Below are 22,639 nucleotides of genomic sequence, written 5' to 3'. Positions count from 1 at the left end.
TAAAGGTTATTTGGTCATCTTAAAACAGAAAGAAATAAGAAAATATCATCAAATATCTACTGATATTATAATGTTTTTCATGGATCATGATTAATCACATTTATATCTAATTACCTAATTGAAGCCACCAGTATAGGCAACTTCCCAATCAATAGACAAACGACTAGCATTAAGTTGACAATAAACAAAGAGATGGTCTAAACATTATAAATCCCTTTTTTTAAGTCAACAATGCAAATGGATTTTTGGTAACGGCAAATCTAAACCCAATTCAAAACGTACGAGTATTGTGCACTAAGGTCTAAATATATAACTCGTAATCGCAAAATTACTAGGTAAAATGGACCTGTGGGTGCAGTACCTGTTTGCCAAGTCTACTTGTGAGATTGTTATAATTTTAAAAATCATATATTATGTAACAACCTATAAACATTATTTTATTACATATTTGACATAATAATAGAATAAAATTGCGAGATTGTTCTCTATATGTTCTAAATAGGAGGGGGATGGATTTGAATTTATATTTGACTTTGGTTTAGATTGATTTTATAGTGATGTTATTTAAATCCCTTCTAAACTCCTTTTAATTTCCATTATAAAAAAAAATTAAAAAATTAATTTTAAATCATAATAATGAAATCATAATAACCTTTTTCAATACTTGTATCACAAAATATATAAAAAAATATGATATCTTAATAAAAGAAAAAATATATAGAATTTAATTATTGATGGTAAGAGATGGAAAATACAGTTTTAGATTTTAGAGGGACCACCTGTTTTGAGTTCAAAAAAGTCAAATCTCTTATATCCTTTTTGGTAATTTCAAAATAAAATAAATATTTAATTTTAAACAATCAATAATGGGCTCCTATGGAGGTTTAGGGCCTGAAATAACACTACTTTGGGTTTTATAAATAAGCCTTTTAATGGGCTGAATAGGCCTTTCCATAAGTTTCCAATCGGGTGTCGCATTTAACGGACAGTAACGGCGTCAATATACAGAGGAGGGAAACGATTTTTCAAAATTAAAAACTCAAATTCACGCTATTTTACCGCAATCTCTCGACACATTCACACTCTCTCATGGTGATTCGCCCAAATCTAATCAATCGAAATCCAATCCGACCTAGCCTTCGAAATTAGATTGGGGCTCACTGTTATTTTCTCGCTCTTTTCTCGTCATTTCTCGAGAAGTTCGTTTTTCGCTGAGGTAACGCATTCTCTATTCTATTACTAGTGTTTTAATTACTATATATTAATTAGTATTTGAATCATCTCTTCTAAGTGTGATTATGTCTGTGTTTCTGGTCATTAGACTCGTAAATTTTAATAGGTTGTACAGTTAGTCGTTGAAGCGTTGGAATTGTGATTTTTGTTTTGCTGTGATTCTATTGATTTTATTGGAAGAAAATAGTTGTTGGAATGTAATTTTAGGGTTTGTGTGTTCGATTGAAAGGATCAAGGGTTGACTGAATCGATATCTTGAGTAATGCAATTTGAGACTGAAAGATTAGAGAGTGCATTCTGTTTTTGATGATTGCCTTGTAGGGGCAAGTGAGATGGTTTTTATTTTTATTTTTATGGATTACTGTTGTTGCCTTTTTTTTTTCTGTTAAAATATTGGAGGTGAGTTGCTGTTGGTGGTTTTTTGAGTTTTGAGTGGTTGGATAGCTCTGAAGTTGAATGCCATGTGTTAATTGGCCCTGTTTGTCTTTTTGCTCTTCCTGGTGGCACATGAATTCATGAGTTTTTATTGTTAAAGGAACTGAAGAGTTTGAGATTGGAGTTTTTTCAGTAATCAAATATTCTGTTGGTTAAATCACTAGGAGTGTGAAGACTTGCGGCTGCAATTTATGAGTTTTAGTAATATCTGAGAACTTGTCATTGCTATTTAGGTCTTTAATCGCAATGCAATCCACCTTTCTGCAATTTAGAAAACCCCTCTTCTGCATCTGTTCAAACGTTGTTCTTGAATTACTTCTTACCTTTTATTTTTGTTCATATGACTTGAAATACAAGCAACGTAAAATTATATGTTGACTGCAGGGGGAAAAAGAGCAAATCAGTGATAATAGTGTTGCCTACTTGACAGCGCATTGGTCAATAGCAGTTGGCTGCACTTTATTGTTTAAGAGTTTTCATTCGTAATATTTGAGATTATAGTATGGCAAAGGTTGCTACTCGTGGTACTTTACCTTCTAATTCTCATCAAATTGGTGGAGGTTCCCTCAAGATGGGCTCAACAGTGAAAAGGAAGACTCCATCAGAGCTTAGAGTAAGTTTCTGAACTCATATACTTGTTCTGTTGCATGTCTTGCCTCATTAATTGCTTTCTTTAAATATAAAGAAAAAAGGGCCATTTATCTACATTTAATTTTGGTTTTCTCAGATGAAAACAGTCTGAGACATGTAGTATGTGAATCATTAGGGACTTGACTGTGGTGATTTATCTTCTTGGTTCCATCTTCTTTAGTTATTGGTGGTGATATTGGATAATAACGAGTTTAAACATTTTTGCTCCTCTTAATATTAGCTTAACTTTTTAAATCAAGGTAGATGCTCATCAGCTCTTGTTAATGAGTAAGTGATTTATTTATGTATCACAGCCGTCATTTTCCCACCTTCTCTTAAGAAATCGCAAAGATCAAAGAGATTTGATATTTTTGTCACACGTCTTTGCATGCATCTATTTTTGTGTCCTCACTAAGCATCAACTGCTTGAAGGCATTTTCTAAAAATTTTAGTTACTCTTGCTTCATATTTTTGCCTATTTATATTAGAAACCCCCCTAGTATTTGCTCGTTAAAATTTTTTAGTGCATGAATTGATTCTAGTTGGATCATATTTCAATATATTGAGGATCTATAGATATTTACTGTAACAGCTGTGGTCTGGCCTGCATTATAGATTAAACCTTTGATGTTGAAAATGAAAATAAGGTGTAGATTGATGCACACATTGGATGTCAGTCTCATTTAACTAATTTGACTTGTTCCCTTTTGTTATATGACATAATGACACTCCCGTTATGATTTTTTTTTTTTTTTTTTCCTTTTTTTCTTTTTTTAATTTTCATGTGGTCAAAAAGTTCTAATTCTTGCATGTCCGCATTGTGATAATGCCTACTATTGCATGTTTTTTAAGCTGTGGTTCAGTTTTGATTCTCTATTTCAGTTTTTTGATGTCTAGATCCATTCACCCCCTCCTCTCTCTCTCTCTTGCCTTTTTAGAAGCTGATGTCTTATGTTTTTGGGACTATTATCTTCCATGGTCTGGCCTACTTAGGAGGATATTTTATTAAGTTAATTAAGGAAGAGTTAGCCAATTATCAGGACAGGATGGCACTTTTCATAATTTATGGAGCAAGGAAATTTTATGTTATTTAGTTTGATGGTTTCCTACCTTTTGTTTCAATTGTGGCATATGTGTAATAGTTAGTCAACATGAAGTGCTGCATCTGCTCCTTGTAGTTCTTGTGATGTAGTAAGCTGTTGACATTGCATTTCTTGTAAGTGAAATTGACACATTTTTTAGGTGAACATTAGAAAGAAAGACTTTTTAGCTGTATCTAATCGCACTTTAGCTCTCAAGATGCTTTGTAAAACATTATGCAAAATTTTTATTTTTGGAAAATTTGTGTGACAGGGAGAACAGTTGAAGAGGGTAAACGTGATAGAGCTTGTAGATGAATCTCCTGCTCCTTTACTTGGTTCTACAAGGTAAAAATTTCCACTACTTTCTTTATTCACTCTTGAGCTAATAACTCACTGAATTTTTTTGGTTCTTTCTCAGTAATACTAGTGAAGTGGGTAATGGGCTTAAGAAACCAGATCTATTGCGAAATCCAAGATACATTGACACACGAATGGATGAAGTATATCCAGCCAAAAAGTCCAGGTTTAGGATACTTTCTAAAAAAGAAAATGATAAGGTTCTTACTTTGTCCATATTTATATAACTTTGTACTGTTCTAGTATACCTATCATGTTTTGATTTACATCTATGTTTATAAATGCAGTTGATATATGCAAAATTATTTTATTTATTTGTTCAGTTCTTTTCTATGTATGAGTAGGATAATAGTTTGACTGAGCAGCCTAGCAGCTTGAAGAATCTTTCCACGCTTTCAAATATTGCTGCCAAAAGAAGAGACCAGCTTTCATGGTATGCATTCAGCAGAGTGTCACTATTTCATATTATGTTACCACTATTGCTATTCTAATGTTCTTGTTTTCTATTGATCTATATCATATCTCTTTCCTGTCTTGGTAGTTCTGTTCCTTCTGGAGGTTCAAATGATGGTGAGGTGCAAGCTCGTCAAACAATTGAAAAGTGTAGTCAAAGTATGTTTCGTAGTGTTACTGAACTTTCATTGGGTGGTGAAAGATTATCCAACTTGGCTACTGTTGACATGGTATACTTTTTGAGAGCAGTTATCTTTTCCAACTATTTTATTCACTTTTTAATTTTTTAAATTGATCGTTAATTACCTTTATAGGATAAAGCATTAAAAGGCTTGGTTGCTCATGAACCTATTTCTGACTTTCCTGATGATTCTTCTGGGAGATTTGCTGGTCGTTTGCCTTATTCGGGCGATTTTCGCTCTGAATGCCATATTCTTGGCCGGAAGGCTCCCCTGGATTTTACATTGAAAACTTATATGAGAGTCGTTTCATCTTCATCTGTACATTTGTAAGTATATTGGGATTTTGAAGTTGTCTTTGTAATTTTTTGTGTTGCTAGTATTTAGAGGTAAGATCATTCCTTTGGGATCTATCCAGTTTCCTGCATAGCTGATTTTCTGTTGTGTGTGTTAGCTTCTTTGTTTATAAGTAATTAATTTAGTCAGAGCATGCATTAATTGAGCCATAGCTCAGGCGCTATGGCTAGATACTAGGAGGCTGGTAGGGGTTCTGATAAAGATCCTCAACATTTAATTTATGATGTTCTTTGGATTTACCTAAGAAAAAGAAATTAGAATATGGTTTTCTTTTTATTTTTTACACTCTTGAAAACAAATGGAATTGACTCGAACCCTTATTTGCAAAAATATGCTTTGAAGATGTCAATGTTGTATTGTATCAAGTTTACTGAAGAAACATGCCTTATTAACATGAACTGCTAGAACTTGTTTATTTACCAGTTACATGCTATTGACATCTCTCATCGGATTTCCTTATCCTCATTGTTCATACTGTCAGTTCAAATCCTTATTGGTGAGTTGCCTTTTGGTTAACAGTATTTTACTTGTTTTTTCTTAATTTCAGGATTCATAGGTCAATGATGTGTGGTGTCTACAATGGTTTGCCACAGTTTACATCCCATTCTGTTGGTTCTGAGGATAGAAGCAGCATGGGGATAACGTTGTCTTCCCAAATCTTAAGTTCTAAGGCCTTGCATTCATGGGTCTACCCTCAGTCTTCACTACCACCTTCTCTTATATCTGTATTGACCTCATCAGCTAAAGAGGGAGGTTTGCCCAATAAAACCTTTACCCAAACAAGATCCCCTGCTCCTTTTCTCCTCTTTCAAGTTCTCTAATATATACATATTTTTTTAATTCAGTGGAAATGGATTTCTTAAGAAAACGACAGTTGGCATGGGAAGACTCATTTCGAAGTCTGTACTACATGTTTCGGAAGAATGCTTGCAGTATCTTTTATGGTAAATGAAGGACTCATTTGTAGAATATGTTCTTTTGCTTCCCTAATTGGATATCATGTCATAAAAGTGGAGATTGATATGTTTTTTTTTTGTTTTTTTTTTTGTTCCTGTTTTAATAGTGTGTACTTCACATTTTGTGGTGATGTTCATTGGTTCTGATGGCTTCGGGATAAAGAAGCACTTGTGTAATGCGTATATATCCCAATCGACTAGAGGCTTGAGGTCATTGCTGAAAGAGCATGTAAGATGTCCTAATCTTGCCTCTCTTTTTTAAATAATTTTTATAATAAATTATAAATGCTATATTAAAATAGTAAAAAGAATGTGGGGAGCTCTACCGTGGATCTGTTGACTGCTGATAAAAAATAATCGAAAAACCAAGGGGGAAGAATTCTTACAAAATGGTAGTAAATAATCATCCCTCTCCTGGACAAATATAACCACTGTACAAAACTAACCTAACCCTTCTTAGCTAAGATGGAATGGAAAAGAATGAATCCTGGAATTCTTTTTGCAATTGAGTCCTTAAGAGAAGCAAAAAGGTAGACTGTATTGCACAACAGGGTACTGTTTTATTCTCTTTTCTCATAAATAATCCAAATACTTCTTTCTAGCCAAATCACCCAAAGAAAAATCAAATTATTGTTGAATTATGAATTACTTGTACCTCAATATTAGCTTGCCTTTTGTGTATTTGTTTAATTATACTAGTGTTTTTAAGGTTGGATGTGGTAAATCTATAAGTTATCCAATTATTCTGTGCTTCATAGCCTTTAATGATGTCTGACATTTTCTTTTTGTTGAAAATAATGTTCGTTAGGATGTTTCTTTCACCATGCCTCTTTGCAAATCTAAGGTTGAACAAGTCACTACAGAAGATCTGGTCGAGCTCTCAGAAATTGAGAAGCATAATTTGGGCCAGGTTCATGCCTAAGCTTCTTGTTATTGGCTGTCTCTTTTTATTAGTAGCAAGAGTTTTCTGCAAAGATATTTATGTGATTTCTGTTGACATTGTCATATTTGTTTTCAATAATTAATTTTCATTGGCACTTTCCTCTGAAATTAATGCAGGCTCGACGATCAAGTTCTTTGCCTGACATTGATAATACTCCCCAATCGTTGTTGGCTTTCAACGACAACAAGAACGTGCATGCTTTATATGATTTTTTATTAAATTATAGGCAAGTATATGGTTCATTTTGGATTATGAAGATAAATTTTTCAGTAGCTTGAGCTGTATTGTTATCAGGTTCTCTGATAAAAATCAAATTGTTTAAATACAATTTTCTGATCTCTTCTATCTGTTCTCTGGATCTTACTTCCTTTATTATTGTTGCCTTCAGATCTTTCTTGACACTTTTGACTGCTGTGGATGTTCCTGTATTATATTCACCCGAGCCATTCCAGAATGCTGCTCTTTCAGCACCAGAGGTCGGTGTTAGATACCTTTTATTTGGGACTCATTCCATGGATTATACATTTTTTAAGTTCCACAATTTCAAAATGCTTCAACAACTCTTTAACTGTTGCTATCTCATTTTCCTAGACCATAATTGTTTTTCCTAGAGGTTCCAGCCGTTCACTGTTTTAGGAATATGTAATTGTTTACTCAGTTTTCAGTGTCTGCGCCCTGATTATATAGCCATGGTCCTGATATGAAATGTACTGCTGCTGCTGCCTTATACAGTGATTTTCATTTTTTACCGTAGATATTTGCTTTTTGATCCAGTCCAAAAATATTAGGCTGCATTTGTTTCACTATTTTTCCACTATCCTATCTTAAAAACCCAAACATACATTTATTTCAATATTCTCAAAATCCAGTCTTACTTTATTCAACTCAAAACATTAACAATTACCTTTCTTGTAAAATAACCCAACTCAATTCAACTTTACTTTTTTAAAAATACTATTCTAAAACGCATTATAATAGTAAAACAAACAGAGCCTAACGTTGAAATATCTCTGTACTTATCCTGTTTTGCAGATTAGCTGCACGGAGATTAAAAGATCTGACAGTATTGCTGCTAAAAGATCCGTCACAAAGGATGATGAAGCCCTGCAAAGATCTCCTGGTTTCTGCTGTAGCATAGAAATTAAGGATACATATCTTCCACCGTGGATAATCTGCAACATATTTTCACTCATGAGCTCTGAAGGGAAGAATTTCGAGGCCAGGTAAAACAAGTTCTATCTTCAGCTTGTTTGATTCTGTTTTAATCAGATATTTTTAGAATATTAAACTTATCCCGAAGCAGATATAGAACCCTGTATTCTTGAAATAACAATTCATATATCACTTGGTACCTAATAATTGATTTCATCTTCGTGGTTGTCAGCTTTACGACTGAGCGTACCTCAGTTGGCTTGAATGTTGCACTTGTGGCAGCTTGCGAGAAATCTGATGCTGAAACCACAGAAGGCGAAAGCTTGCCACCAACCGACCCTGTTTTTGGTATTTCTGAAGCTATTGTTTCTCCTTACTTGCGATCAGGTTATTTAAAAAGCTTGGAACACTCCGGTGGTTCTTATACAGCTTCTTTATCTCCTGTATGATATACTGTTCTATTTTTAGCACAGATACGACAGTCGGAAATTATGTTCATTGAACGGTTTCAATTAATTTGATCCTTTTTTATCTCCTGGCTACTCAAACTGTCCCAAATTGACTCATTTAGCTTGTAATCAAGAATAGTCTAAGCTCGCTTGTTTATTTTTAATGAAGTGAAATGAAAATATTAATTGAATTTTGTATTTTCAAGAATTATTCAAGCTTTTGCAATGGAGAAAATTACCATGAAATCAAATCATTCATTCAAGGATGGTATGTATTACCAATAATCCATACAAGAACAAACACCTTCTCTAAAATGATGGAACCGGTTCCGGTCTCTCACGGTTAACTCTCGATCAAAAACTTTAGAGATCAGCTTTGTAGCAGTGTGGCAATCTTCACAAACCCTTAAGTTTTTCACTATACGAATTGGTGTTCGAGCTTTAGTCTTCATAATCCCAAATGCGATGGCAAGCTTCTCACTGTGCCTGTAAAGTGAACTTTCTTTTTCCTCTTCATCTACATCAAACAATGCCTCCTCCGTATTCCCAGTATATCCTGCCAATCTTATCTTCCGAACAATCTCCTCCCACATTCTCTCGATGTTTTCAATTTCTGGGTGTGCTTCGTCTCCAATGGTAAATTTATGAACTCTTCCTTCTATCTCAATTAGAGTGTAACCTGGTGGTTTTTTAACACCTTTTTCCTTCATCATATGCCTCATATGTTCTGCATTTCCCCACTTGTTCGCTCGTGCATAAATGTTAGCGAGCAGCACATAGTAGCCGCTATGTTCAGGCAGCAACTTGATCAATATCTTTCCTGCTCTTTCTGCAATCTCGGCGTTCTTGTGAATCCTGCAAGCTCCGAGCAATGCCCCCCATATCGGGGCATTCGGCTTCACGGGCATATCAAGAACGAATTTCTCAGCTTCAGCTAACCTCCCTGCTCTGCCTAATAAATCAACTACACATCCATAGTGTTCCAATCTAGGCTAAATACCATAATCTCTTTCTATGCTGTCGAAAATCTCCAAACCTTTCTCTACCAATCCGCCATGGCTGCAAGCTGATAAAATTGCAGTAAATGTAATGTCTCTCGGGGCTAAACCTGTCTCCAACATTCCTTCAAAGTATTTCAGAGCTCTCTCCGCATTGCCATGTAATGCAAGTCCTGCGATGAGAGTTGTCCAACTTAGCGTGTCCCTTTCCGGTAGCTCCTCAAACACGTGAATCGCTTTCTCTATACTCCCACATCTTGCATACATGTCAACTAGAGCTGTTCCCAGTATCAAATTCACTTTCAAATTATGCCTAATTAGATAGTTATGAGCCTTTTCTCCTAGCTCAAGAGCACCCAAATGAGCACATGAAGATATCACACTAACCATAACTGTCTCATTTGCTCTAACACGTTTATCTTGAAGGATTTGAAACAACTCCACAGCTTTATTGAATTGATTGTTTTTCGCGTACCCACTGATCATTGTACTCCATGTAACCAAGTTCTTGTGCGGCATTTTATCAAACAACACGCGTGCTGATTCAACGTCACCGCATTTGTTATAACCAGCAATCATTGAGGTCCAAGAAACCACATCTAAATGATGCATTCTGCTGAAGATTTCACTTGCAGGCTTTATATCTCCACACGTAGCATACATGTGAACAAGAGAATTTTGCACATATACATCAGTTTCAAATCCATGTTTAATAATCTGACCATGAACTTGAATTCCCATATCTTTAGACCCCAATTTAGTGCAAGCCTTAACTAAAAATGGGAATGTTATATTATCTGGAACCAGGCCTTGGCATTGCAACTGGGAATAAAAATATATGGACTGGTGTGAGTTTTCACTACCAGAAAAACCCTGAATCAATGCGTTGTAAATAAAAAGATTAGGGTTTTGAATTAGGGAGAAGACACGTAAGGCATAATCCAGTAAACTAGATCGAAATTTAGGGTTTATGCATACGGCAATTAGGCGACTGGCGGCAAACACATCAAGGATGATATGGGTTCTTATCATATGGCCATGGATGATCTTTAGGTGGGAGAAACAAGAGCAGGATTCTAGCAATAGGAGCTTTGGATTCTTTAGTTTTAATGCTTTCAAGATTGAGCTACTACTGCCACTCATTTTCTGAAACTAACATGTTCTGCAGATTTGGGGACAAAGTTAAGCCGTCTTATTTGGCTTTCAGTTAGGTTCAGGTTTCTCTTGTCAAGAAATTGTAAGCTTTTGGTCTAGGGTTTGGCTGCTGCGTAAGTCCCCAAGTTCCCTCCCAGCCCGGTCAAGCATAGCTTTACTGGTATATGGAAGTTTACTTGTATATATGGTCATATAACAGTACAGGATTTTTTACCAATTATATATCATTTCATTACAAGTTTGACGTTCAATGTTACAAGTGCAACGATTCATGTAACAAATTTTGATGTTTCATGTCACAAAGAATCTATACTCTAGTAAGTTGATCCTCTGGTATTATAGCCAAACAAATAAAGTACAGTGCACATCTACTTGAAGGAACAGTTGCAGAGTGTCATGGTGTGAAATTTGTGTGAATAATTAATAAATAAATGTCAAAATTGTTCAAAAATCATTCCTCTTTAAGGAGTTAGAGCGACAACAGATTGTTATAGTCAATATTTGGTGCCATCGCAGTGTCATGGCTTTCATTGGGCTTTCAAAAAGAGAACTTGAAGGCACCCACCTTGGAATCTGATACTGAATCCCAGAAGGAAACCTTTTTCTCTAGAGCCTTTTTTTCCTCTGCTATTTTCTCCAACCGATCAATATCTCCAGGGAAAGAACTTTCGATAGCACTTCTGAACTTGTCATGCAAATTTACCCGATCTCTTGTTCCAGATACAAGCGTGCTAGCATTTGGTCTCTTCAGAAAATCCAAGACATTCAACAAATTTCTCCTGCAACACAGCAAACCAAATATCTGACCACACAAGAACCAAAAGAACAACAATAAACCTATTTATCGCATCCATGTGAAAAGATTTCACCACCAAGAAATTCTCAAAGAGCCGTTTAAACATCATAAGTTGTGGAGCAAATTAACATATATGCAAAACAAACCTGCTGACATAATTCTGTGTGATAGCGATGGACTCCTCCAGGTTGATCACCAAATGCCACCATCCATTAGGCACAAAGATCACTTCCCCAGCCTTACAAATGCACTCAATTGGTCTCTTCTTCCAGTTCTTTGTTGCACCATAGAAGTTCATGAACCACTCAATTATCGAAACCGGACATGCAACCTCTGAACCATCTGGGCTTGGGTGTACCCCAGGTGGAACTACATCTGGCGGAAACAAAACCCATTTCTTAGAACCTTTTATGATAGCATTCCAAGCTGATGTTGAATTAGGATCAATGTGGAATGACGAACCAGACCCAGCTGGTCCAATAATAACCCACCTATAGTCTGGCCTCTCATTGCCCAAAACACTAAACAAATCCTCTTGAAAATACATTGGAACCTCATACTCCATACCCAACTTCGGAACTTTCTCCGCAAATTTTGGATCAAACAAATACAATGGCCTTTCTTCCCTCACTAAGTCTGAATACCTAAAATAATCCTCAAGCTTCATCTCTACAGGGCCAACCGCAAACCGAACATCATCACACACCTTCACCAAATACTCTCTATCCCATTTCTCCAATGCATCCCAATTATCTAAACAACCTTCTAGCAATACCGGCTTATTCAGTTCCTCAAAATTCAATACAAATTCTTCCACAGACATACCCTTCTTCCTAACGATATTATCCCGCTCAAGCCATTCAGGTTTCATTTCAAGATTAGCACATAACCAACTTTGAAACAAGTAATCAGAAAAAAAGTCCCTAACTTTAAAACAACCACCATAAGAACCATTCCTATGAACACCAAATGAAGGATAACAAGAAGCAACGTAAGTAGATTTCCAAAACCCGTTAAACAAAAATTCGCCTTTAAGATTATCCAATACAAGATTCCTCCAAAGAGGTTCATGGTTACTAAAAACATAGAAAGATTTGCTAACAATAGCTAAAACACCCAACTGGGGTCCATCCAGAAGGCCAAAAATATCAAGAACAAGTTCATCACTAAGCACTCGGAGATTACCTAAGCCAGTATTTCTTGAGTTGACTGAGCTCGTGCTGAAGAAAAGATTTCCGAGTGGTTGAACTCCATGAGTGTTTGATGAAGCTGAGGATTTGAGGCTAAATTCTCCTTCTTCTTCTTCTTCCATTTCTTCTTCTTCTTCTTCTTCTACTACTACTTTTATATCATCATATGCTCGTTTTTTAGAAATGGATTTTCTGGGCCTTTTTTTGTTTTTCGATTTTTTGTTTTTGCTAATGGCTTTAGACAACAAGCTTCTGCTGCAGCTCAGCATTTTTAGAGAGTTGAGTTTTAGTTTCAGAGTGGCGCTGATGCTGCACTGCCTGCACACAATTTTTTCAAGGTCGAGTAAGATACAAGCGAAGGGGTTTAGCCTTTTAGGTCTCTTTGTCCTTGATAGAAACGCGTTTTTTTTTTTTTTTTAAAACCGTTTTCTTTTAAAAAAGCTTATGGACCTGACAGGGCGAACCGATCAACTCGCAGGCCCTGATGGATTGGATTGGGCTGGACGTGGATGGGCCGGTCAAACCCTTTTGATTTTTCTTGATAAGAATATGCTTAAAAAATAAAAATGGCAAATTATTAATATTTTTTAAAGAGAGACGATCATGTTTAGAGGTTTGGTTATATAATCATGCATGCTGGTATAATATTATCAAAAAAATTATTTATATGGTATTGAAAGGCAAAATTGTCAAACAAACTTTATTTATTTATTTTTCCTACAAAATATAAAAACATTTAATGAATATTTTTCCAGTTTTTAGTGAGATTAAGATTGGACATTTTAGCAGTACATCATTGGTGGTTTAAAAATAAAATAAAAAATTCATGTAAATTTGGAAATTGAAAATGTAGGTGGGTGCATGGAGATGGAGGTCACGTTATGCCAAACTTAATTGGTACATATTATATTACAATCTATTTGGACTTGACGTCCAAGCATTTTGTGAGCCAGTCAACAAATGAGCACTTTTCCTATCTATAAGCTGAAAAAAGCTGCACTTTTCTCTGGTTACATGGAAACCCACCCCACCTTAACTTAATTAGTTGTAATTGTAGCTGGATTTTGTTGAAATGTCAGATCAACCATTTAAATAGATAATGCCACCTTGATAAAGTGATCACATGAATTATTGAATATGTATGAGTTGACCTTCATATTTGATGAGTAAACACTCCAATTTAAAGTGGTCAGTATTAGCCCTTTGAAATTGCTACCACGGTCAATTTCATAGTTCATTTATAATTGGTTATGGATGAAGATGTTGAACTGCAACCACTTGGCTGTGGCCAGATGGCAAGCTATTAGGTTACCTAGAGTTTTTTGTTGAGTCCATCAATAGTCACCTACTATATTTGTGACTTATTTGATTCATTAAACTTATATGAAGTTCAATGAATTCTAAAAATTAATCGAAGTACATACAAACCGACCTTGACACTCAATCACCAAAAAAAAAAAAAAAAAAAAAGTCGAAAAGCCACCCACCAGCCTATATTGAAACATGGTTTAATGACACAACCGTCAAACCAATATTATTACCCTAATTCTCGTAAAGATCATTATTCTTGATCTGAATCATCAGGTAATAATCTAATCAACTCTTGAATTATGATCCAAAGATCTATTAAGTAATTGTTGATCGATGATTTCTCCAAAGGGTCTCAAACTCACCACCTAACTTAGGGTTAACCGTACTTGTCCTACATCTAGCTATTGGAATGGAGTGGATTTGATTTCAGACAAAAGCAAATGTCATTTTCATAATCTATCGTGTGTCCAAAGAAAAGGTTCAGATAAAGTTAAGAAACAGAGAGAGTCTCAGTCAATAATTTCAATTGGCACTTATTTTATCAGTTTATGGATTAAGACTGCCAAAGTTGATTGCTAGTACTACAAATACAATTACTCAAATGAAAGTTCCCAAGTCTTTTTCATCAGGAAACTCCCCAAAACCAGACAAAACATATATACCCAAAACCCAGATTTTTGCTAGCAGGACCAAACTGAACATCTTGCAAGTAGTTCACTAGTCACTTCCAAGTATCAATCTAACAGTATCCGAACCGGTAACAGCTGTTAAACTTGAATATATCAAATTGGATGATAAAAAATCAACAGTCTTGACGATTGTTACATACTCAATAATGTTATTTACATTCCGAAGTTTAAGGTATTTTTCAACCATATACGTACACAGTACAAATTTCAGATATCAAAGTGATATTGCATACTTGTCAAAGACGGAAAAAGATTATGTACCCTAGAGAATTATTAAATGAATGTGGCAACAAAGGGAGATCTGAATGAAAAATTCTATATAACTAAAACTGCGTCTATGAAATTTGAACAGAAAATTATCTTAAGATCGAAATTGATAGGCTATATTCGAAAGTAGAGAACTCTGCCAAAAATAAATTAATCAATAAAATAAATTAATTGATAGAACAGACTATAGTGAATTGACGAATGGCTTAAAAGAAAGACGTTAGAATCAAAGCTGAAGTCTTGGATGAAGAAAAATAGCACTTCATATTGGTTGAAATCATACAAGAATCAGAAATGTACAGGTGCGGAATGTTAGAAGACTTTGTACCTTCCGCTGAATACCACAACCTAAATGAACAAGCATGCCTACACCGTATCCATGTTTTACTGATCAACCAGCAGAATCTATTCAATCCCAAGAAAATGAAACAGATCGACACTGCACAATACACCCAATTCTAAGGCAACCAGGAATCCAGACAAAAGAATGCGAAAGTAACGGTAATAGTGTGATGAAAATCCATGTGGCATTCACATTTATGAGCATGGCATTTGCAATTATGAGCATACACTTCCAATGGATACGGAAATTTGAGAACCAATTTCACACTTGTGTGCTGGAAACACATCTCAACTGCCTCATGCGTGGGCTCCTATCTAGAAGCAATAGCAAGCCCACATTGTTGGCTGTCAACCCAGCCGTATACCTGCAATTACATTGAAATTATGACAAAAATGAGATCAAACACCAGAGATCCACCATAGTGAAAAATGTCTATGTCGAATGCAGTTGTGCTTGCAGACAAAAATGAATTGTACATGCAGTTCAATTGCTCATGCAGTTCAATTGCTCATATAAAGAGCATCAACCAACAAATAATTGATATCACAAAATTCTCAATAGACATCCCATATGCTTCTGTTGTTGCAACATATACAAATTTTCACACTTAAAGCATAATTCAAGTAGTGAACTCAGATAAAAAAATTTTCTCACATCTCTTTCACCATTTTGGGAACTCAATTTTTCAACCACTAGGATCTAGATATATCAAATCAGAGTTGCATATTGTTATGGAACCATATGAATCCTACTCAATCAGTGATAAATACCCACAATAAGTTCTATACAGTTCCTAGTATAGTCATGAAATTTCCAAAAGATTTAAATATTTGAAGGAACATTAACTGGTAATTCCTCTTAAGAAGACATTATTCTCCTCCTCAAATTGTTTCAAGGAACTGGAGAATGTACAAACCACATGTAGTGGGTTAGCCAACAAGTTTGTAAACAGGATGTACATAATTACTCATTAGAGAAGAGACATAATAGATCAATAAGTAAATCCATTAGTAACTATGGAAATTGTTTACTTACTTGCTATAAGAAGCTCTCCTCCGCCAGAAAACAAAGGACACAATCCACTGAACATAAAACATAAAAGAGGTATTAAAAAAGGGTGCTCAGGTAATTGAAATAAATCATATTAACGGACCAAGAAAAAGGAAAGTTTTGTTAGCTACAACGTCAATGTATTTTCAGTTTATGATGCTTCCAACAATGTAAATAGAAATCAGAGAAACATGTTCAGACTTAATACAAAATAAGAAGCACTCAAATAAAGCACATAAAATGAAAAAAACTAATGATGTACCAACTAAGATACACCAAAACTGGTTTAAGAGACAGATAAAAGATGAGGAAATGAACTACAATCTAAGTATATGCATATTCAGAGAGGAAAAAAAGCTGCCTAAAATATTTATAGTGAGAATAATAACAATATAAAACCGTTTGAGAGGGAAAAAGAAAAAGGAAATGAAATTTTTTATTGAAACCCATTTTCAGGTAGGAATCAGCTACAGGAGTTTTAGATGCCCTAAAGAAGCAAAAATAAAATGATAAGAAAGCATGAAGATACCATTCATTGTTGCTTGCTGTTTTCTCCAACTTCAAAATTATCAAAAGAATTTCATTTAATTACAGCTGAAATCATGTTTATTAACTACCCTTCTACAATATAATTCAGTTTGCAAGCAGTTGGAAATTGGAGATTCAGATTAAGATAAAATTTAAAATTCTATAACATTATAAAAGTTCAAGTTCATTACACGAAACTGCAACATGGTAGAGATCAATGCAGTGGTTTATGGCATATAAATGATGCATAAAAAATTACCTTGAAAATTGACATGAAGGAAAAGCTTCTGACAACAGATAATTTCCTCACAGGCATTTGTCTCTCAGGGCTCATTTCCTTGCACAGATGTTGAGCAATTTCTTTTAATAATACCATTTGTGCTTTGTCAGTCCGCATTGAAATAATTGCCTGTCTCATTGATTCCCTGTCAGCCTCAAGGGCCTGAAGCCTCATGTAGAGCTTCTTGATATCTGGATCTTCAGTATCATATCTGTTCAGTGAATCTCTTGGTGAGTTGATATCATCCTCGCAAACTCCTACACCATCTTTAGGTTCCTTAAAGCTATTATATTGTACTCCATTATTGACAGAATCAATGGTATAAACTCTGTCACTCGTTTCATCACCAATTTCTGATGCATTATCCATTTTTCTCAAACTAGAATAATCCTCTGTTTGTTCCATCTTCTTGACACAACTGTTAAACCTAGGAGATTCTGTGACAAAATCTGAACCTGTTTCTTTAAACATTCCCATGTTTGAACTTGAACTATCATTGGAAGACCTCCTGTTGTGTTTTTGGCGCCTAGGAGACTGAACAACAATCACTTTCTCTAGTATATTCTTCCCACTGGAAAAATCCCCATCCAGCTGGCTTTTTCTAGGACTCCGCTCCATTTGATAAATCCTATATTCTAAATTCTTCAAACGATTCTGAGTACGAGGGCTCTCAGCGTATGGATATTTTTCATTCTGACCTTGAGGGGTCTCACCAAATGTATATTTTTCATTCTGACCTCGAGGGGTCTCACCAAATGGATATTTTTCAACATCTACACCATCATTATCACCCTCCAAAGGAGCAGAATTCTCAATCAATTTGCACTTCAAAGGTGGGTAATCAAACACAGGAAGATCAAATTGGGTATCAAAGGTTTCAGCCATGCTTGGGTTACGACTAAGCCCACGTTTCTCACCGTCAGCCTCAGCCTCCGTAATCCCATAACTCATCATCCTATGCTTATAAGCCTGCACTTCACAAGTAAAGGCTTGAATGGCCTGCTCCCTCTTGTACAATAAATCTTCCAAGGCCAAAAGCTCTTGTTGGTCATGTGACATTTTCTCTTCTGCAAATCGCTTGAACTGCCTTGCCTCCATTTGGACTTCTGCCTTCTCCCTTTGCAACCTCAATATCATGGACATGGCCTCATTTGCAGCCGAAGACGAGGCATTTCTCTCCTCTTCCAACTCCACATACAAATCTTGTATGGCTTGCTGTTGGCTAGCAACTGTTTCACGCAAGGCAGCGCACTCATTCTCAATCTGCACACGGGGATTCAAATCTACAGCCAAACCAGGTATGAAGAACCCATTCTTATCCTCAAACTCATCGTACTTTCGTTTTACAGACCGAAGCCAAGTCCCAGAGGAACTACTTATCGAAGCACAGCTACACTCACAATTACAACATTTCACCAAATCCCTAGAAGGTGAAATTACTTCTAAATCCATAACTCAATACTTCACATCCAAACTAAAACGATTCAAGATACAATCTTCATTAAAAAAATTTACAGAGCTCAAATCCTCTCTCTGGGATCTACAGATCCGTCAATAACAAGTCATCCCCTTCCCTAACACCACTCAACAGCTATTTTTCCCCTCAGATCAACAAATTCACACCAAAATCCTACAAAAGCAACAAAATATCCAAAATTAAACACAAAAAATCCACCTTTAAGGTCAACAAGGTGAAAATCAACTAAATTCCAACATTATAAAGCATTTCAATTCTCCAAATTAAGTAACATTTAAACACAATAAAATTCTCCCCAATCTTCAACGTAAAAACAAACAATAAAAAAAAAAACAACTTCAAACACAAAATTTTCCCGGGAAGAAAACCTTCAAACACAAAATTTTCCCTCCCAATGAAATTCTCCCTCAAAACAAACCTAAATTTTCCCTCGCTACACAGAAAGGCAGAAACTATGTTACCTTAAAGAAGCAGAGGTGGCCAGCTGGGTGGACGCTAAATTTTCCCGGGAAAAAGTAAAAAAGTTTTTATTTATTTATTTTTTTTTTCTGGGGGAAGATGTCAAAGTTGAGCAGCGAGAAAGAAAAGGAGTGGGGGAAAAGGCTGTGGTGAGTAACGAAGAAGAGAAAGAGAAAAAGAGCAGAGAATGGTGTTTGGAGGGAAGGAAAATGGACGAGAGAAAACGGATTTTGAAACCCTAGACTTTTATTTTTATTGTTATTGTGTTCGCGATTCTGTTGTGTTGGTTTTGTTTGAAATGATTTTCTTGAACTTGGTGAAGAAAGAAAGAGAGAGAGAGAAAATGAAAGCGAAAATGAAGTGTTTGATGTTTATTTCTGGAGAGAGAGAAAATCGGAACTATTAATTTGTTAATCAACGGAGTTTACAACTAAACTCATAATTAATTTAATTAAGTACGTGTTGTTCTTTTTTATTTTATTTTCTGTCAATAAATAATTTTAAAAAAAAAAAACCATCTCTTGACTTGGCAAATCTTCGTGATTCATGACCAACATGTCACTTTGATCAAATATTTGGATCGGATTTTATAACATTTCATATTATAAATGTAATTAATAATGTTATAAATGTTTCGATATATTATGGAGAGAATAAAGTTGGAGAATAGTTTTACATTTGAAATTAAAATTAATTTAACTTTACAATTAATTGAATTATTTGTTTGACGTTGGCTATTGTTATTTGAGAGATCTTAATAACTTAATTTGTTGGATTTGGTAATTATGGATATAATATTTCACTCTAGTGAAGAAAACCTCTTCGATTCTAGGTATTAATGTCTAGGATTGGTGAAAAAATCAATAGTTTTAATATTAAATCGAACTAATTGAATGACTAAAAATAATTTGAGATTTTGAGGTTAAAATTGGGAGAAAAAAAAAAAACTTATATGAGGTTGTCTAACATCTTGTTTTATTAATGGGATGAGATTGTCAAATGTTTTATGTATACTAAAATTTCACTGTCATTAAACCGCTACTGTAATATATCAATAACTATTCGGTACCGTTTATCAATAATCATCACCAAGGTAAGTGATTTTGAAAACTACTAACAGATATCATTATGTTATCACATGATCATAATATATCAACAAAATACTATTAATTTATAAATTTGATTGATTTAATATTACAATTACAATGTTTTAATTTACATTTACAACTTGCCCCTATCATTTTGAAAGATCTTAATAACTAAATTTGTTGGATTAGTTAGTTATGAAATACAGTTACAATGTTTTAATTTACATTTATAACTGTTTCATTACACAATTTTACTATATCAACAAAATGAGATAACAAGATTATCCTATATAAGAATTTCCCACTAGTTTAACCTTTTAATAAATCGAATTTATAAAAAATATATTATTTTTTATTATGATAATACTTTTTAGCATTTATTGACTTTCTGTATTTATAAAATAAAGTAGGTAGGTTTTTGTTTGGTGAAAAATTATAGGAAAATAGTGAACAAAGTTTTGGCTTTTAGAGAAATTATTCATTCATGGTATCATTTGAACACTTCAAATATTCCCATTAAGAAGTGGTAAGATTAATTATGTTATCTTATAACAAAAATATTTAATTTTCATTTTTTTTTTTTTTTGAATATGAGAATGAGATTGGAATCATTATGTCAACAGCCATCTTGAGTTGTATTTATGTGTGTATCCTGCTTTTGAAATTTAAAATTGGAGCTATCAAATTTTTTTATATATTTTTCAAAATTTAAATTTTGTGTTTACTTTCCATATATTTAACATAATGGTACACTTTATGACTAAATCATATTAAATTATGGTTGATATACAATAGAGTAAACAACTTTTTCCCACCCAAGGTTTACCTTAATGACATTTACCCATCCAAAAAGTTTCAAAATATCATTTCTCCACCCAAAATTTATATTTCGTTAATACCCAAAATACATTTCACTTTCTCAATCAGTGTTCAGCAAGTTACCAGGAGCCAAGATGAGAGGGGTTTTATAGAGTGGAGGTCGGTGGATCAAATAATGGTGACCAATTGAATATTTGCCGCTAGAATCAGTCGGATATAAGCTAAAAATAAAAAATCTTAGCTTTGTGGTGACTGACAATCGATGAGAAATCAGGTGTCAAAGTAAAAAGAGTTTTGTAGAGAAGAGACTGGAGGTTCAAATGGTGGTGACAGAGAGGATTTTTATCGCTGGAATCGGCTTTGGGTAGTGGGTGGTAATAGAATATAAACTTTGGGTGGGTATTTTGAAACTTTTTGGGTGAGAAAGGTTTGTTAAGGCAAACCTTGGGTGGAAAAAAGTCTTTTACTGATATAAAATATTTTCAAAGTTACATGTGTGAATTATTTTTGGGCAGTGATCATTAATTTGTAAATTTTAAATTTTTTTTTTTTTTTTTGGTTGCATTATATTAAATGAGTATTAACTCTGTGTGTTATATATATATATATATATATATATATATATAATGGAAAATGAGATTGGAATTATGACCCACTAGCATGATTTAGTGTATCTTACTTTGGATTTTAAAAATTGGAATAATATTAGAATAAATAAGGATATAATATTTATAATAATATTAGAAGCTATCCGTTTTAAATTATTTCAAATTTAATTATTGTTGTGTTTACTTTCCATATTTAATGTAAATGGTACACTTATAGGTGCACCATCTTCTTAAATATGATTAATTAAAAATAATTTTGAAGTTATATGACTAAATTTTTAATGGTATTATTCACCATTCTCTTAGATTTTTAATTACAAAAAAAAAAGGGGCTTAATTTATTTAATAAATACATAGTGTCTTAATTTAATTTATTTAACAATTAAATTATTAATTGTCATTAAATACTTGTCATTAAATGATTAATTGTCATCTGTTAAAAGATAAATCAATTGAGCCAACAAGATTGAGTTGTTGAAACCTTTAAATTGCGTGTTGAATCCATCTTCTCATCTTATTATTATTATTTATTATAATTTTTATGAATTATATTATATTAATTGGAGTATTTAAATATTTTAAATTTTAAAGTCTTTGTATTCAAATAATAAAAATAATTTACATTTTTTTAAGGGTTATTTGATTTATCATCTAGAAACATAATCTAAAGTTTGCTCTTAAATAATCTAATTAAACAAATGTATAACATTTATATTTATTGCTTTAAATAAATAAATGAAATTGGAAGCATGATTTAGTGGATTTTTCTTTGGATATGAAAACAGGCCTATAATATAAACAACAATAAATATATAAAAAAAAAATGAGAGATGTCAATTTAATTCATTTTCTGAATTGAAGAATTAAATGTTGTATTTATTTTATGGCCCAAGTAAAATCAGATACAATATATATATTTAAATAAATAAATGAAATTGGAAACATGATTTAGTGGATCTTTCTTTGGATTTTAAAACAGGCCTATAATATAAACAACAATAAATATAAAAAACAATGAGAGATGTCAATTTAATTCATTTTCTGAATTGAAGAATTAAATGTTATATTTATTTTATGGCCCAAGTAAAATCAAATACAATATATATATAGCTGAATATCCATGCGGGTTGTTTGCCACGTGACACATTTTGAAAGGTCTAAAATTGCTCTATATTGACACATTGGATTGGCAAGCCAATCAAATTGCTATATCTTGACACGTTGGATTGATATTTATTAATCCATCTATAATTATTAATTAATTAAAAAAAGGGGATATGTATTAATAAATAATAATAATAATACAAGTGCATTGCATTGACATTCCAAAGATGTGCATTAATAACAAGTATAAG

General features: G+C 33.7%; 4 protein-coding genes across 5 annotated transcripts; 1 reads left to right on the top strand and 3 right to left on the bottom strand.

The window, feature by feature from the left end:
• The first annotated feature begins 2,104 nt into the window (after window positions 1-2,104).
• LOC116126235 (protein downstream neighbor of son homolog) lies at window positions 2,105-8,389 on the top strand. Its single transcript, XM_031411940.1, has 14 exons — window positions 2,105-2,281; window positions 3,652-3,725; window positions 3,799-3,937; window positions 4,082-4,170; window positions 4,279-4,420; window positions 4,505-4,698; window positions 5,274-5,479; window positions 5,572-5,670; window positions 5,790-5,911; window positions 6,491-6,592; window positions 6,742-6,851; window positions 7,014-7,101; window positions 7,658-7,848; window positions 8,010-8,389. Exons 1-14 carry the CDS (start codon window positions 2,171-2,173, stop codon window positions 8,224-8,226), a joined length of 1,884 nt encoding a protein of 627 aa, XP_031267800.1. The 5' UTR covers window positions 2,105-2,170; the 3' UTR covers window positions 8,227-8,389.
• An 83-nt stretch (window positions 8,390-8,472) lies between these two features.
• Window positions 8,473-10,367, bottom strand: LOC116126240 (pentatricopeptide repeat-containing protein At5g06540). The gene is given in 1 exon segment (XM_031411943.1): window positions 8,473-10,367. A coding segment is annotated over 1 exon segment (1,866 nt). The 3' UTR covers window positions 8,473-8,501.
• A 259-nt stretch (window positions 10,368-10,626) lies between these two features.
• On the bottom strand, window positions 10,627-12,674 carry LOC116126259 (F-box protein At5g06550). Its single transcript, XM_031411957.1, has 2 exons — window positions 11,322-12,674; window positions 10,627-11,158 (listed from the first exon to the last, which is right to left on the bottom strand). Exons 1-2 carry the CDS (start codon window positions 12,632-12,634, stop codon window positions 10,918-10,920), a joined length of 1,554 nt encoding a protein of 517 aa, XP_031267817.1. The 5' UTR covers window positions 12,635-12,674; the 3' UTR covers window positions 10,627-10,917.
• Window positions 12,675-14,741: 2,067 nt separating this feature from the next.
• Window positions 14,742-19,128, bottom strand: LOC116126255 (myosin-binding protein 7-like). Of its 2 annotated transcripts, XR_004127450.1 has the most exons (5): window positions 18,772-19,128; window positions 16,813-18,463; window positions 16,011-16,057; window positions 14,961-15,339; window positions 14,742-14,768 (listed from the first exon to the last, which is right to left on the bottom strand). XR_004127450.1 is itself a non-coding variant. In XM_031411954.1 (4 exons), exons 2-4 carry the CDS (start codon window positions 18,283-18,285, stop codon window positions 15,237-15,239), a joined length of 1,623 nt encoding a protein of 540 aa, XP_031267814.1. In that variant the 5' UTR covers window positions 18,286-18,463; window positions 18,772-19,128; the 3' UTR covers window positions 14,871-15,236. The 2 variants fall into 2 exon arrangements, 1 of the variants encoding a protein (XP_031267814.1); XM_031411954.1 differs by lacking the exon at window positions 14,742-14,768 and having other exon boundaries at window positions 14,871-15,339.
• Window positions 19,129-22,639: the final 3,511 nt, after the last annotated feature.

The sequence above is a fragment of the Pistacia vera genome, unplaced genomic scaffold (assembly GCF_008641045.1).
Source record: "Pistacia vera cultivar Batoury unplaced genomic scaffold, PisVer_v2 Contig178, whole genome shotgun sequence".
Lineage (NCBI taxonomy): Eukaryota > Viridiplantae > Streptophyta > Magnoliopsida > Sapindales > Anacardiaceae > Pistacia > Pistacia vera.
Note: the sequence above shows the minus strand (reverse complement) of the source record. Positions and strands in the feature narration are given on the sequence as shown.

What these genes read in the sequence shown, in the direction of transcription:
- LOC116126255 (XM_031411954.1), bottom strand. Translation starts at nt 18,285, where the DNA reads ATGGATTTAGAAGTAATTTCACCTTCTAGGGATTTGGTGAAATGTTGT. An exon ending in CCTTCATGTCAATTTTCAAG is followed by an intron (nt 16,058 to 16,812) that starts GTAATTTTTTAT and finishes TTTTATGTTCAG; the next exon opens with TGGATTGTGTCCTTTGTTTT. An exon ending in AGGAGAGCTTCTTATAGCAA is followed by an intron (nt 15,340 to 16,010) that starts GTAAGTAAACAA and finishes ATGTAATTGCAG; the next exon opens with GTATACGGCTGGGTTGACAG.
- LOC116126235 (XM_031411940.1), top strand. Translation starts at nt 2,171, where the DNA reads ATGGCAAAGGTTGCTACTCGTGGTACTTTACCTTCTAATTCTCATCAA. An exon ending in TCATCTTCATCTGTACATTT is followed by an intron (nt 4,699 to 5,273) that starts GTAAGTATATTG and finishes TCTTAATTTCAG; the next exon opens with GATTCATAGGTCAATGATGT. An exon ending in CTCATCAGCTAAAGAGGGAG is followed by an intron (nt 5,480 to 5,571) that starts GTTTGCCCAATA and finishes TTTTTAATTCAG; the next exon opens with TGGAAATGGATTTCTTAAGA.
- LOC116126259 (XM_031411957.1), bottom strand. Translation starts at nt 12,634, where the DNA reads ATGCTGAGCTGCAGCAGAAGCTTGTTGTCTAAAGCCATTAGCAAAAAC. An exon ending in ACACAGAATTATGTCAGCAG is followed by an intron (nt 11,159 to 11,321) that starts GTTTGTTTTGCA and finishes GCTGTGTTGCAG; the next exon opens with GAGAAATTTGTTGAATGTCT.